The sequence below is a fragment of the Schistocerca piceifrons genome, chromosome 1 (assembly GCF_021461385.2).
Source record: "Schistocerca piceifrons isolate TAMUIC-IGC-003096 chromosome 1, iqSchPice1.1, whole genome shotgun sequence".
Lineage (NCBI taxonomy): Eukaryota > Metazoa > Arthropoda > Insecta > Orthoptera > Acrididae > Schistocerca > Schistocerca piceifrons.
In genome coordinates this window covers 701897231-701913336 of record NC_060138.1, presented here as the reverse complement: position 1 = coordinate 701913336, position 16106 = coordinate 701897231, and the positions used below count along the sequence as shown (strand labels likewise).

Sequence of the window (16106 nt, the reverse complement as noted above, 5' to 3'; positions counted from 1 at the left end):
CATCCTCCCGAATATGAGGTCATTGTCTTAAAAGCTGCAATGCGCCGTTCGTTTGATCCTTATTGTCCAATGTTCCTTCATTTACACACAGTTTGTTTCAGGTAACTTGTAAAAATGAAATGTAGTTTCGTTCTTCATCGCCGAACACACTGACACCCGCAGGCGACTCTTTCAGTGTGAAGATGCGACTGTGTCCCTTGCACCAACTCTAGCCTGTTCAGAAAGTCAACCCGATGCCCAAAATTTTCTACTATGCTCCTCGATCTACCTGAAAAACTGAGTCACCCTCTCCTCACAATGAGCTGAAATCAGGAGAATGACAAGGCATTACTATCGTGCATTTTACATCTTGACGCGTAACTTCCTTGTGAAAGAGAGAAGCCATGATCATGTACTGGAATGTGACAGGGTGTTCTAGTTATCCCCTTTCATTACCACCCATCACTCTGAGTCTTCTAAGTAGTCTTTGTGTAGTATGCCTTACTTATGAAGAACGTTTTAACTGCCTTTTTAAACAGACATGTTATAGCAATGATTTTCATTTCGTTTGTATTGCCTTACTAATTTTAAGTGCAAACTGGCTCTTATTTCATGATTGTGTACAGAACTATCAGTGAAACACTTAGTAAAGTTTTCTCCGATATGCACAACAGAAGGGTAGATGTTCTCGCTTGGTACGGTAAAGATGCACAATTTTTAAATAGCTCTTTATAATGAGCCCGACTACTATTACCAGTCATTGTTCTTACGGCCCCTTCCTGCAGTTGAACACCCGTGTCCACGTTGTATGCTTTCGCTCTCCAGAGAAAAATCTCATACCTAAGAAGTCACTGTACATCACTACAAGACAATGGCTGTTTCGAACTAATGCTAAACCTCTAAGAGAGTAACTTTTTGATGACATTCTTATTGATATTAACTTTGTGTGTTCATCCCATGTTAGCTGACAATCAATGCTCATCATAAAAAGTTTGTGCTTATTACACCACTACAAATTTATCGCCCATCTTTAATGCGACATAGTTGAGTTCCATTTTTATGTTGAAGTGCGTATTGTTTGTTTTGTATGTTATTACATACTGCCCAATCGCAAACATTTTTGCGAGTTTCATTTCTCTTCTCTAATACAAGTTCTGGTGTTTCATCATTGGCTATGATGTTGCTGTGATCAGCAAAGAGAACTTTTTCTCCATGTCTTATTCTATCTAGAAAGTCACTGATACATGTTAAGAACCGAAATAGACCCAATACACTACCGTGAGAACACAACTATGTTTATCAAAAGCTGGCGTCTGAACTAAAACTACATTTTATACCCTGCTCTGCAGGTAGAACTAGAACCACTCGTTCGCTATTATTCTTAACCCAGCGTTCCTAGTTTGTTTAGTACTATTCTATGGTCAACAGTGTCAAATGCATTCCGCAAGCCTAGGCTTACGCCTAACCTACCCGAACACAGTCATCCTTGTCAAGAGCTTCGAGAACCAATTACGTAAACACTGCAGTGGTCGATAACGTACTTTTACCACTGTGGAAAAATTAGGGTATTTATTAATGTAACTCAATAGTCTATCTTCAATTATTCACTCCCTTATTTTTTTGGAATGCCAACAGTTGTAAAACTGGTCTGTAATTTTCAATGGTTTCCACATTACTTTTCTTCAGTAAGGCCATAACTCGTGCATGTATCATGTACGCTGGAAAAATATGTGAACTACAGAACTCATTTATTCTTTGTTAATGGGATTTGTATGTTTTATCTATGCACACCTTCAGCACGGAGACAGGAAACTCATCTATGTCCGCTGAATTCTCATTTGTAACTGTTGCATTGTCTTCCTGACTTCATATCTGCTGTGGGAAACATCATAGTCGTGCTTGCTCTGTAGGTCACTGTGGTTGCTGTTCGTGTTTAAGGCAGATTTTGCTGCAGTTTCTCCGCAATGCCAGAAAAATAATCATTTAGAAAATCTGATAATTCCTCAGGAATTTTTATAATTCTGCCTCCATCTTTGATTTTTATGGTATTACATTTGCGCCTGCCTTTTTTCAGTTTCTTGTTTATAACATCCTATATTACTTTGCTTTTATTGTCTGTATTTTTATTTTGAATTAACTTAAGACAAAGAGAAAGTTCAAAGAAGGGCACCTAGTTTTGTGTTGTCCCGAAATAGGGAGGAGACTAAGACAGATGTGATAAGTGAGTTGGAGTTGAATCATGAAAACAATGGAGTTCTTCTTTGCAGCGTGATCTTTTCACCAAATTGCAATCACCAAGTTTCTCTTCCCAAAGCGAAAATATTTTGTTGACGCACAACTACCTAAGGAGAAACGACCATCGTGATAAAATACGTCAGAAGTCACACGAAAAAATTTAGGTGTTCATTTTTCCGAAGTGTTAATCGGGAGTGCAACGGTGAAGGAATGGGCTGAAAATGCTTAAATGAACTCTCTGCCAGGCACTTAAGTGTGAACTGTAAATGTAGATTTCTGCCGGCCGTATTGGCCGTGCGGTTCTCGGCGCTACAGTCTGGAGCCGAACTACCGCTGGTTCGAATCCTGCCTCGGGCATGGATGTGTGTGATTTCCTTAGGTTAGTTAGGTTTAATTAGTTCTAAGTTCTAGGCGACTGATGACCTCAGAAGTTAAGTCGCATAGTGCTCAGAGCCATTTTTTGTAGATTTCTGCTAATATTTGTACGTACATTTATGCCCCGCAAGCAACTCAGGGCATGACGGAGAAAAAACGTACGAACGGCTTTTATGTAAATGAAGCGGAATTCCTCAGAATTCAATCTATACCGCCTTATTTTATTGGTCTTTCGCCACACACCGATGGCAGGTAAACTGTTTGCAGTCTTTCTCATTCGCTGGCTCTCGAAAATTTGTCATTAACCTTGCTCTAAAAACTTTGTTCTGATTCTCCCTGTATGACCATTAAGCCTACCGTGAAGGCATTCACACCTGTGGGACAGTATTCAAGAATGGATGACAAGGATAAACTGTTTCCACCACAGTGTAAACTGGCTGCAAGTCTTGCTGTAAGTGAATCTGTCGTTCGCTCCCCCGCTAAGTTTTTTTCTGTACTCGCATAACATACCGCAGAATTATTGCCTCTAAATTCTATCGTCGTAACTACGGCCTTAAGTACGGCTGACACCGCAATAGAAAATTATTAAATCTTCCCCCGGTTACAGCGCTGCCGTTCACCGCAGAAAGCAGAAAACTTTGTAATCTTCCAGCAGGAGAAAACTTAATAAATAATCGCATCCACAGCGAATAAACAGACAGAACCTCCTAGCCTGTTATACATTTTCTTATTTAAAGTGCCAAATCATGACATCATTACGTGTTTTTGATCTTCTTGCTGGCGTTTTGTGAGTCGTGTTGCATAATGGCACATAAAATCAAAATTCCTGTAGTCACCTAGCATCTCAATTAAAACTTCAACTTGCTCGTGTAACCTTCATGAGTGTCCGTCTTCCTTATTAAAATGAAGTCTTGCGTTTTCAGTCCTTACGAAAAATTCTCAGTCCATTTCACTTCCTGGTTGAAGTCATTACGTCAGAAAGAGGAATAAATCGGCTAGCATCGTAGCAGAATGACCAGCTCACCGGTCAAATGACTTTTAAATCACCTCTCCGTGCGCCAAAGGAAACGACTGTTTCTTCCTGCAGCAACGAGCGAGTTGCGCAATCGCGACCAGATAGCTAAGGAACCGTACCCGTTGGAGTGTTGGCTGCAACTCCGGTATAAAAGCGCCGCTCCGTGAGCATTTGGCCAGAAAGCACAGCAGAGCGCCATGCAGACGAGCGCGGTGATAGTCGTAGTAACCTTGGGGCTAGCGGCGCTGAACAGCGGGCAGCAGTTGCCCTCACTTGGGGCACGCGACATCTCACAGCTGCTGAAGGACTCGCAGCTCGTCAAGAGGGAGATCGACTGCGTACTCCAACGAGCAGCTTGCGATAGGCTGGGCAGGAGCCTCATGAGTAAGTGGTACTTTACTTTGCTCATTTTCTAAGGCAAGAATCTTTCCAGTTACGCACTTAGATTTCTGCTAGCACTCCCAATGTTATTCACGAGGAAATGTTCAAAGTAGTGAATATGATTTGCAATGAATTTTACATGAAGAGATCACTAACGTAACATTTGCGAACCGAAATTTTTGTACGTGTGCCACCTTAACCGTAGGTCGTTTTAAGGCTGTGAGTACTCGTGCTCTGCGGCATCTTCGCCATGGAACTCGTGGCCACTTCCTTGAAGCACGAATTCACTGAGCCATTGACAATTATCGCAGTGTAAAACTGCCAGGTACTGTTCTCTCATGGCTGCGTTTTCGCTGATACTGCAGCCCAAATCTTTAGCTGTAACTCGTCCACTGACAGTTATCTTTATAAAACAAAATCAGATGATGATTTTTTCACCTTTGTCATCACACTCCAAAATTCTTGCTATCCCCTGAAAAGAGCAAGATTGTTCTTCGCAAGGGTAACTCACACTTATTGCGCCCAGTTCTTCGATGACACAAAACCTGAGACGTATTACTTAAGTGACGGAAGCATTTAGATTTGACAACGAAGTAAGTAAACCTGCAACAATACGGCTTTGTTTACAATCATTTCTTGATATGAGCACAAACTAATCGTATACAAATAATGCAATTAATATCAGGTTTTTCTCAATAGCAGAATAGAAAGGATAATACAGACAATGTAGCTGTGACATTCGCAGAACGTTGCCCAACAAGGTTTCGAGAGTAATAAAGAGTTAACTCAAATGATATAAGAAGCGTCTTATGTTTGGTGTAACTATTAGTTTTTACTATTCCAGTTTCGATAGTTGCTGTGATCTACAGTTCTCACGGGGATCCTCCGCTGGTGATGTTCGCTGTTTAGTTACAAAAGAACATTTCGTAAGACCGAAAAGTTTTGTTAACTACTTCATTGTCCCTGTAGGTTTACGACTTACAACACGTCTGATAGTTACGTGCTGATCATGAACCCCGTAATTATCTGATAAAATACCTAGTCGACTTGCTTCGATACAAGTATGTACTCCGTCATGCAAAAACAGTCTACTTTAAAAAATGCAGACAAGCCAAGTAGTTTTCTACAAAAACTACTGAATCAGTCACTAACGCTCGCAGTTTACATTACTGGCAAAGTGAATGACGTAACTGGTGTTTTACCGAAGTTACACATTCTTTTGCTTTTTAACCCTAAAACAATGAAGGAGGGAAATGTTACACTGTCGCTAAACCATCGTAAATTTTAGTACTATATATTTTATTCAAAGGAAGTCATAATTTATAATTTATGCACTGTAGTTGCGGTCACGAACGATGGCGGTCGAGTTTAGGCTTGTTCTGCGCACCTACGTCTCGCATTCTCCAACAGCCTGTTCTGAATGCCGTAGCTGATGTGAGCATTAAACGCGATCGTAGTGAATTGTTTAGTGAATTTTTATTCCATTTGTTGCGAGTTGTCATCGCTGATGGTTCTGGTAAGTGATACATTCCGCATAAGCAAGGGAGAGGCATAATTTGCAGGATATGCGCTTTCTTCAGGCGGAAATCACGCGCATGACTTACCGCAACTGTCGCTTGGAATCGTCAACAATGCAATCCTTTTCCGTGGCTCGACATGCGCGAACCGCCATCATTCGTGGATAGGACTATATTTAATTACGATTATAAGGTCTCCAATGGTATTTCACATACATAGCAAGTACAAAGTGTTTTGTTTTTCGTCCCATACCGGCAATACCAGATTCGAGGGAACCGCAAATTGATACCAATTGCATTCGTAAGTTTTACGAGGGTTTACTAATTTAGGGTTAAATAGAAATATCGTGGAATAAGAGGGGAACTAAAATTCGCGTTCATGTACAGAAGCAGCACAGCTTAATTGAATGTCGTTAAAAATAACTGAGCAGTACGAATTTCAGTTCGTATAATAAGCCAGCACATCAATTTACGAAACCATGACGAATGAGCTGAATAACATGGTACTGGTCCCCATCTCCACGAAATAGCAAACAGATCCCACACTGAAAACTTCACACGCGTCTTGAGGTGAAATCAACACGATTTTTCACCTCCTTTTTCCCCAAAAAAGAAATTAACACAATCACAGTGACCAACAGCCGCTTATTTAAAAAAAATCCAGTGTAAAACATCACAACTGTTCTTCAACACTGATTGAGACTGACCAATCTAGGCGCTGCAGTCTGGAACCGCGACACCGCTACGGTCGCAGGTTCGAATCCTGCCTCGGGCATGGATGTGTGTGTTGTCCTTAGGTTAGTTAGGTTTAACTAGTTCTAAGTTCTAGGGGACTAATAACCTCAGAAGTTGAGTCCCATAGTGCTCAGAGCCATTTGAACCATTTCAGACTGACCAATTCCTACCTAGCCTTGCCTTACCGATATTAAACTTCGGTAAGTTTAGGAAGACATGTCTCCACTTATCACGATTTCCAGGACTGGCACGTATGTTTCATTCTGAACTGAAGCTTTAGTTTCACCACAGAGGCTACTGGGTAGGCTTGGTAAGTTACAGTAAGCCGAAATCTGTTTTCCTCATTCCCTTTACTGAATTACATGCAAATAGTGAATAAGGTGGACGACGATATGATGCTTAACGATTATCGTTCATATTGCCTTCCTCCGCAAATACAGGAGCATGGACAATTTAATGTAGCTTTAAACGTGAAATCTCTCTCCTCATCAAGTCGGTAGTATAATAAACCGCAAAGAAATCACATAAATCCTTTGGGAAAAAGTACGCCTTCATTTGCCCTCTGATCTAGATAACTTAAAAAAATAACGATCAAAATGCTATATCCTAGCACTTCTATTTCCCATACCAAATCAAATGTATGTATCCACTTTGTTGATTAGTTTTAATTCTAGTAAAAGGTCTCTGTTATCAATACTGCAGTGAGAAAACAGCAGAATCTGATCCGAAAAAAGTGCGAACTCCTAAAACATTTATGATCTGTAACTAATGATTTATATTGTCTCCTAGATAGTGTGATTTTCCTGTTACAGGGGCGATTCCGGAGGTAATAACCAACAAGTGCAGGAGGTGCACGCCCACACAGCTCGCTAATGTAAACAAGCTGAAGGCCTTCCTCCATCAGAACTATCCGGGTGTCTGGGAGCAAGTGGAGAGCAAGTATAGTAAGGCTTGATCGCACTCTGAAGACTGACTGAGTCACACATTTAATTTATTTATAAACAACATTTTTATGTCGACAAATAAACTAATTCTTTTCAAAAATTATCAGTTTTTGACTGTAGCACTTAGGCTAAATCGTTTACCCCAAAGTTAATCATCCTGTATCGCGCTACTGTTTCGTACTGACGTTGAGAGAGCTACATGTTAAGTATTTCTCTACAGCCTAAGTATTGCACTACACGTACATCCTCTCTCTGATGTTACAATATTGCCATACAAACGTAAGAAGTGTCTGTTCAATACTTAAGATGTTTGGTTAATTCCTGGAAACTTCCTACACATGCACCAATAATGTAACATTTACTCCCTAGACGTCTGTGAACAAAGCTCGAATCCCTGTCAATAAATCGCCTTCCGCTTTGGTAATGAAGGTGAGGAGAACACCAACAGGAGTCGGCGAACACTTAACTGCACTGAGGCATAACTGTGGCATTTAGCCTATCAGAGCGTAGACATGTTCAGCTTGTTGGCGCCTCTCTTGACAAGTGAAGCGGACGAGTTAATGTTCATATGTGCAGAGATGTTGATTTGATTTATAACCTAGCTATCTAATATTTTACTATCCCTCTTTTTCTTTGTTTTTAAAGAGAATATTTTGTGATAATTTAATACGAAGTCGAAACCAATCATGATACCAGACATTCAGTCAGTTACGTTACTCACAACAGTATGAGCTCAGACTCCTGCGGGATGTGGGATGTAGGATGGAAAGGAAAATATTTGTACGCTCAACGTATTTCCCTTTTGTCCTCCACAGAAGTTCGGTACCCTTGTTATGATTTCATGACGAAACCGAGGGAAGATCTCTCGGTTGAAGAGCATCTAATGGGAAATCCTCAGTCCTTGCTGACCCACATTGACTAGTGAATAATAATATGACTAGCACAGGAGTCGCTCCAAAGTGTTTGTGTCATTCAATGGAAAGGGAAGCGACAGGCAAAATGCAGCGTTAAAAATAAAGCACCGCAGTGCTTGAACGTCTAACGCAGATAAAACCTACTACTTTATGTTAAGTAAAACTGAAAATCTGATTCGGTAATTCCCCCTTACGAAAAATGTTTATTGACAGTTTGTCTTTTAGCTACACTGTTTCGCGAAGTTGTTAGTCTCGATCCGAAAGATAAATAAAACCCTCAAATTGCAAGTAAGATACAAATCTCAGCCAGAGTTGATACAATTATCAACAACTGACAACATTACTGTTACGGTAAAAATAACATTACACGAAGATAATGCTCCCTTACAGTTCCGTGCCGTTTTGTTTCTGTTAGCTGTCTCACCAATATAGTCGAGCTTTATAGATACCATATTTCTCACAAGAAGAATACCTCACAAGAGACACTGACTCCTATCTTGGTCCCAATAACGTATAGTTCACAGTAACTTTGAAACTGTAAAAGCTGAAAATATGTGATAAAAATACTTAAAAGACGCCCCATTAGCATAATTTATAATAAAAGTTTTGCTGTCAAACGGTATGTAAGTTATTGTAAACGGTATGTAAGTAAGTCTAACACGAACTATGCCGCTAATGAGTTTTTAGACAAGGAACCTAGTCTCAGTTTACCAACAGCAATGTTTTTAGCTGCAAATTCACCCGGTCCACTAAATCACTTGGTGGTTTAACATTCCGTTAAAGACGAGTTTATTAAAGACGGGACACAATCTCTGATTAGGCAACGATGTGAAATCATAACGGTCGCGTCATTTTTAAAGGAATTATCCGTTATTTGCCTTAAATAATTTTGGGAAACATGGAAACCCCCAATCTGAATGGCTGGACGGGGAACTGGATCGCTGTCCTCCCGAATACGAGTACAGCGGCCTAGCACTGTACCCCAGTGCTACAAATATAACGGTAAAATAATGTATATTCTATGAAAATCGTTACCATGCAGTGAAGCAGAAATATCATCGAATTATCAGCTGATAACTCAAAATTATATTACTTCAGTGCAATGTGAATCTTGACAGACCCGCCTGCGAAAGAGCGAACAATCCCACTGTATTCTGTACGTGTGCTTTCTATGAACACAACTACCACAGTTCAGCCAGCCGCGGTGGCCAAGCGGTTATAGGCGCTCCAGTCTGGGACCGCTCCGCAGCTACGGTCGCAGGTTCGAATCCTGCCTCGGGCATGGATGTGTGTGATGTTCTTAGGTTAGTTAGGTTTAAGTAGTTCTAAGTTCTAGGGGACTGATGACCACAGCTGTTAAGCCCCATAGTGCTCAGAACCATTTGAACCACAGTTCAACAGGGTACACATTCTTTATTAAGAAGCGGTGGTAATGACTGTCGGCGGAAATGACAGCAATTTGTTGAATGTCACGTGCAACATGTTTTTAAAAATGCACTGACAGCAAGTATCTGAAGAGTTAGTAATATGCTCGACAATATATAAAAGATTTTTATTGGCTGGGATAAAGCTGCTGCTGCTTTCATGGGATCGTTAGAAAAACGTGTGAACGTGATATCAGAACGGAAATGACGTTTTAACTTATTGATGTACGAGTGTTTGAGAAGACCGAGCGAGGTATGAATCCTCTTAAGACAATACTCCCCGCTGAGTTCGAAACAATTCAATATTTTTTCAAAACTTCAATAGCCTCTCAACAGACTCTTCATAAAAGTTATCTTCCCGCTCATCTAGATACACTCGGAATCTAATATTTTTGCGAACGAAAATGGTGGCTGCTCCAGATAGATTGTCTGGGGAAACGAAGATTTAAATGAGTTGCTTTCTCACGGCTAAAAAGTATGGATGGATTTTGCCAGCCCGGAAGAACATGTCCAGTCTTGTCACAAAAGACAAAACTACCAGTAACAAAGTTACTTTTGTCCCTGTAAAACAGCTTAGTATTGATCATTGCTACACTAACGGCGTAGTTGTGTCTGAAATTAAAAAAAAATAGATTCAAAATTATTATTCACTTATTCAGGACCAGAATACTGTAATCTGGCAGAACAAATTCAGTTTCATCGTATGCCTTTGGTAAAGTGAACACACATTCATTAAAACACGTGTACTCGAAATTGCTCTTCAGCGCCTCATTCATGAAACGATGTACGGATGTGTAACTGCTACGGTTTCCTAGAAGAAATAACATTTGAGTAACTAGTACACCGAAAGACACAGCTGTAATAGTTGGAGTGCTATTGACTTCGATACGAATGCGTAACGCAAAGAAAAACGTAACTACAACAAAATTATTGAAGTTTTGTGCATTAGGGACATCTCTTACGCTCCCATACATCGCCCAAAAAGCAATGGCGACCGAGCTGAGTGTGTTACCAACGCGAAGCCAAAAGGAACTAGAGAGTTATGCTTGAACGTCGTCCGATGACATCCAAGAACCGTTATCACTTTCTCTGCGTCAGAAGCCGGAAGCAGCGCATGCTAACGCCTGGTCGTGTAATAGCTTCTACGTAGAACGTGTGTCTCACGCTATGCTGTCTCACAGGGCCGCAAATTCTTGTTCCAAGCTGTTCAGGTCAGAAAAACAACTAGAAGAAACTTAACGATTTAAGAACTGTAGAATACTCTTCAAAATTATATTACAATAAATTGTGGCAGCATTCGAAGACCTGAGATATAGTAACAGCTCCACGAGAGACGCATTAATTCACCCCGTTCAAACTGACACAGCTGTGGCTCAAAGTACTGTGATTGACGTAATCCAATTTCGTACATAATTTTCAGTTCATATTTCAATCGAGTCCTGTTCAAGGTACTGTCTTTTTTTGCCTTTTTATGATTATATTATTTAGCTTGGTCTACCGCGTTTCAAATACAAAGTGAAACGTAGGCAGCTGACCGCGAGAGAGAGACACACACAGAGAGGGAGGGAGTGTGCGTGTGCGTGTGCGTGAGAGAGAGAGAGAGAGAGAGAGAGAGAGAGAAATAAAAGAAGGAATGTAAAAACTTTGGTGCTACTTGTCGCAAAACCTTGTTCGATATATTCAACAGTTCCAGAAGTGTATCAGCTTAATAGCTGAAGTTAACTAGAGTCATTGGTAATGCCATTAATAAGTTAAGTACAATTCCCGAGAATCGCAAGTCTTCTGCCGCAACGACTCTCTCAACGATGGCACTGAGATTGTACGATTCCCACTTGTAAATCGGTCAACCACTTATATTTCTTTCTTAGTGCAGAATACAAGCGATTTTGAACGTTCTTTTAGTGCTTAATGGGTGAAATGAGTAAGTCTCATTGCCAAGGACACTTTGAAATTTTCCCGCTTTGTACTACGTGCTAATCACTTATGCAGATTATCTCCAATAACTGTAAATTAGTGATTATTTTCTTTCTCTACCCTCTCAACACTTAAATTGTGTGTCTGTAAGTAGCCATACCATTCGAGAAACATTATTAGTGAATATGCTTCTCTTGAGCTTAATCAAGGCCTTCAAATGAGTATCTGTGGTCTCCGTGAGCCATAATCCTTTTTATCTCTCTCCTTTATACGTAAGTGTCTTTGCTTTGTTCATGTCTTCTTGGTTCTTGTGTGCCATATGTGTTGTACGTCTGTTCGTTGTATATCATTTAGCACAGAGTGAGTGCAGGAGAATATGCTGGTTTGTTTGAAGATGAAGCAGTCTATTACAGTGTGCAGCAATATGTCTACCCGTGTTGTCAATACAAGTAGATAATCGGCGTAAACCGCGTGCGACTGCACTCTGAGCAGGTTACAACGTTTAAGAGTTGGTTTGGTTGGTTGGTTTGGTGTACAAAGTGACCAAGTGGTTAAGAGTTCAGGAATAACGTGTCGTTATCTGAACTCCAGGAAATACTGTTGTTCAAAACAAGGCTTGTTTTACTCAATGAAGATACGACCAATTATTTTATTAAAGTGCCGAAGATGAAACAACATGAGAACTACGGAGACGGGGCAATCTGGAACGTGCTTATTCTCGAAAGACTGGTAAAATGTGTCTTAGAAGTAGCTGAAACAAAGATGACAAGGCTAGAGCGAAGAAATTCTTACTACTGATCAATCTTCACGTATGCACATAAAAAAATCAAAAACTGCAGTGTACTTGTGGCAGAAACTGAAATCGCTGTTTGACGACTCTGGCTTTGCAAGAGAAACAAACTTATTTGGTTCAAATGGCTCTCAGCACTATGGGACTTAACTTCTGAGGTCATCAGTCGCCTATAACTGAGAACTAGTTAAACCTAACTAACCTAAGGACATCATACACATCCATGCCCGAGGCAGGATTCGAACCCGCGACCGCAGCGGTCGCTCGGTTCGAGACTGTAGAGCCTAGAACCGCTCGGCCACTCCGGCCGGCGAAGAGTCTACATACAAGACGTAGCTTTCCTGCTCACAGCGGTCCGGTTCTAATACAGCTTTTTCACCGTTTCTTTTTTTGAACAAAATGGGCTGTCATATTAAAGTAACGAAGGCATATGTCGACGAAACAGGGGCACGACTGTTCGGATACTATGTAAGGACAATATTTTACATCCATTTAAACAATGAATACAATTTGTCATCTGCATGGGGTGATGGGAGAAACGTCATCCCAAATACAGATACAGAGCACTTTTATAAAAATTATATCTAAGCAGAACAAAATCAATTTTATTTCATTTCACACACAGTCAGAACATGAGAGACTAAAACACAGGACCCAGTGAGGTTTCTGAAAGACGACTTGGCAGTTTCATAAAGAATTCCCCCATTCCGTTTTTCCGATGGCAATTCTATATCGACGCGCTATCGCTTCGTATCGGGGCAAAACAAAATGATGTGATTCAAGTGACTTGGCTATGTGATTTTTGTATGTATTGTTTCTGGGAGAAGCACACTCGTACTCTACACACGGAAGTTAGACATCCTTTGGCAGTGGTTACGAAAGCAACGCAGCTAACGCCGACCAGAAGTGCAGACAGATTGGGTGCACGTCAATAACTGAGGACTGTGGCAGGAGATGGAGCATAGCCATCCATCACAGACTGCTATCGGAAACGGGGCTCGTATAGCACATGCGACACCCAGTTCCACTGGCATCATATCAGCTACAGCAGTTCTACGGCACCAAATATATCCATTGGAACTGACGCTGCACAATGCTGCACAATTCTCCACAAACTGTAGACCTATTATTTGGACTACCTTCAGTGCTGCTACCAGGGAACAATGGTGGGGTACAGAAACGCAGACCATTGGGTACACACATACTTTTATCGCCATTTTTTCTAGAAGGGAACGTTTTTCACTTTTAGCTGGATTTTATTAGGCTATCATATTGCACAGGAATGTCTCCTTCTAATGAGTGAATGAGATTCCACTGGTTTCAACTACCTTGCGTAAATGGGCAGTAAATGCCTACTTATATAGTTTCTGAAGAAATATTTTAATCATTTAATATAACGAGCGCTGAAGATAGAGCAATACAGCACCGTAAAAATCGGCCATCTAAAAATATTAAAAAATGTCGTCTGCTATAAGTGCCACGCTAGAGAAGTTGAGATATAAATATCTGGTTCATAAAAGGAGTGTCACGAACAATACTGACGCGCTAATCTTATTAATGACGCACGTCCAGACAATCTATGTACAAATTTTGGAAGGTTTTTGATAGACTTCCGAGTGCTGCGCTGCTCCTTTCCGAATGCATCCAAAATACAATCAAGTTACATATTCAGAAAATGGTAACTCCAATAACACAGAGATAATGTAAGTACCATAGAAGACAAGAGACGAAATGGAAATATTGATAGGAAAGCCTACTGTACGTACTGAAGCGAAAATTTTATTTGGTGGTGATGACGACGATGAATATGCTAACGGCGTTCTATGCCGAACAGTGCGAAAATTTGTTGATTGTAGGTATTAATAAGGACACGAAATTACTTAATATGTTATATTGCTGAAGTAACATTTTTTAAGCAGAAAGGCAAAACCAAGACAAGTGTTTTTGGACTTCTAGTTGAGAGTTCGGTGCACCTTTGTTAGATGTTCAACCGACAGCAAGCGTGTCAGAAGCAGTAAACTACTGGTAATTCCATAGTACAAGGACGGTCCCAACCACCACTACACCTAAAGTTATTTGGAATCACACAGAACGAAGATAAATCCGGATGTCTGGTGATAAAATTAAACTTGCCTTCTTCCGAACGCACGAACTCTTATGCTTGTTACCCGAGTACATCTAGCTCCGACATTCACCGAGGTGTATCGTCGTAGCTAGTTGTATCTGTGTCCACATTACATGAAGGAGTTCCCATTCGCAAGCGCTAGTAGATGGAATCGCCTTGAAGTTAAAGCAGAAAGCGAGCGTCTGTCCCATGCTGTGGCTTCGCCAACAGCGCTCCGCACTACACGGAATCGATATCCATCGGATGGGCGCGTGCACAGACGCAGCACGCCAGGGGCGCTGGATTCGTGATCACAATGTGCCGCTGTTGCGGTGGCGCATTTCGTGTTTACTTCCCGTGAACAAACAACTCGCTGTGCGCATGCACGAGACTGCGTGGGCGGGAGGGGCAACGCTGAAAGGGAAGCCCTACAGAGTGGAGCAGAAGCGAAGCATACTGCACGCTCTTTGCTCTGCACAGTTTACTGCGCTGGAGCAGGGGCGCAGCTGGGATGACTGAGTGTACTCCTAGGGGAGCGCGGAGCGCTGTTTTATCTCACAGACTGCAGACCGTTGAAGAGGCCTCTAAAGTACGCAGTGTACCTACAACATAGAGATTAACTTGTTGACTCGAATAATGTTAACGTATTTTATCAATATCATGGCTACAGTAATAGCACAATGTGGATGTTTGACAGCACTAAGATGTTTAGTGTCAAATTCATTGACAGGGATTACTATACGCTATTACACTTACACTTCGCTGTTTTCATAATTTATTATACAAAACTTAATGACAATAACGTTAACTATTTTCTGATACCGTCTTAGTGGCAATTCAGCAAATTTTAAATATTACTAAGGAGAAGTCGTAAAATATCACAATTTGTGACACTCACTGCCCCAAATGCGTCATTAAATTTTTTCGTGTTCTTTTTGGCCACGTACAGAACGACTTACAACCTCCTCCTGTCGTTCGCTTGTGACTACCGTGACGTGTGAATTTCCAGTGTAACGGATCTCTCATTTGTTTCCTTTACTTGAGGATTTCCTTACGGCCAGTCACCATTTAGATGTTTGTACCTTTGACTATCACACTGGCGAAATCTGTTTAATCGTAGGCGATATTCCTGGCTTTGGAAATGTTTGACTTTTCTATTGCTATGGTGAATCTCTCACCGCCTGGATGAAAAAATACCTTATGAATCATTGGAAATAGTTTAACAACCTCAGCTTCCATACTATTTCATATAAGTGCTCGATGCTGACATCAACAATTTATCATAAGGAACAAAAAAGATCATAACTAATATGCAGTTCTGTTCATCTAACGCATTCGCAAAAGAAAGCTACTGTGATTCACGAGTGAGTAAGGTTAATTCATTCGATAAATGTTTGCAAGACTAATCTAAATATAAACAATGACCATATACTATGAACATGGAACTTGGGTCACGAATTTTTATATTATGCTGAAGGACAGTATTCCTATACCTTCCAACCATGTGAACCATCCCACATATTTTTATGGAAAGAGTCGTAAGAATACTTGAAACGTAACTGGCATCAACTGTGACCTAAAACCGTAGAATGAAGAACAAGGGTTCCGATCTGAATTCCAAAACTCATTATGTAATTAATAATTACTGCAGTTTGGATTAAAACTGCAGTAACGGGAGATATTTTAGATTACCATCTGCAGCGATTTATCTACACAGAAAAAGCTCAGTTTCGACAGGAAAGGGCACCTATAATAATCCATTGTCGCCCAACTACAGTG

General features: G+C 40.8%; 2 protein-coding genes across 2 annotated transcripts in view; one reads left to right on the top strand and one right to left on the bottom strand.

Annotated features, from left to right (window-relative positions):
- LOC124710463 (allergen Tha p 1-like) overlaps positions 1-7216 on the top strand; it is a 32036-nt gene extending 24820 nt beyond the window's left edge. The window contains exon 3 of the mRNA XM_047240927.1: positions 7050-7216. Within this exon, the coding sequence (XP_047096883.1) occupies positions 7050-7067 (18 nt within the window). The 3' untranslated portion in view covers positions 7068-7216. The remainder of the gene's footprint in view (positions 1-7049) is intronic.
- Positions 1-16106, bottom strand: part of LOC124769265 (peripheral plasma membrane protein CASK-like) — a 698413-nt gene that overhangs the window by 152519 nt on the left and 529788 nt on the right. The gene's annotated exons all lie outside the window — the stretch shown is intronic.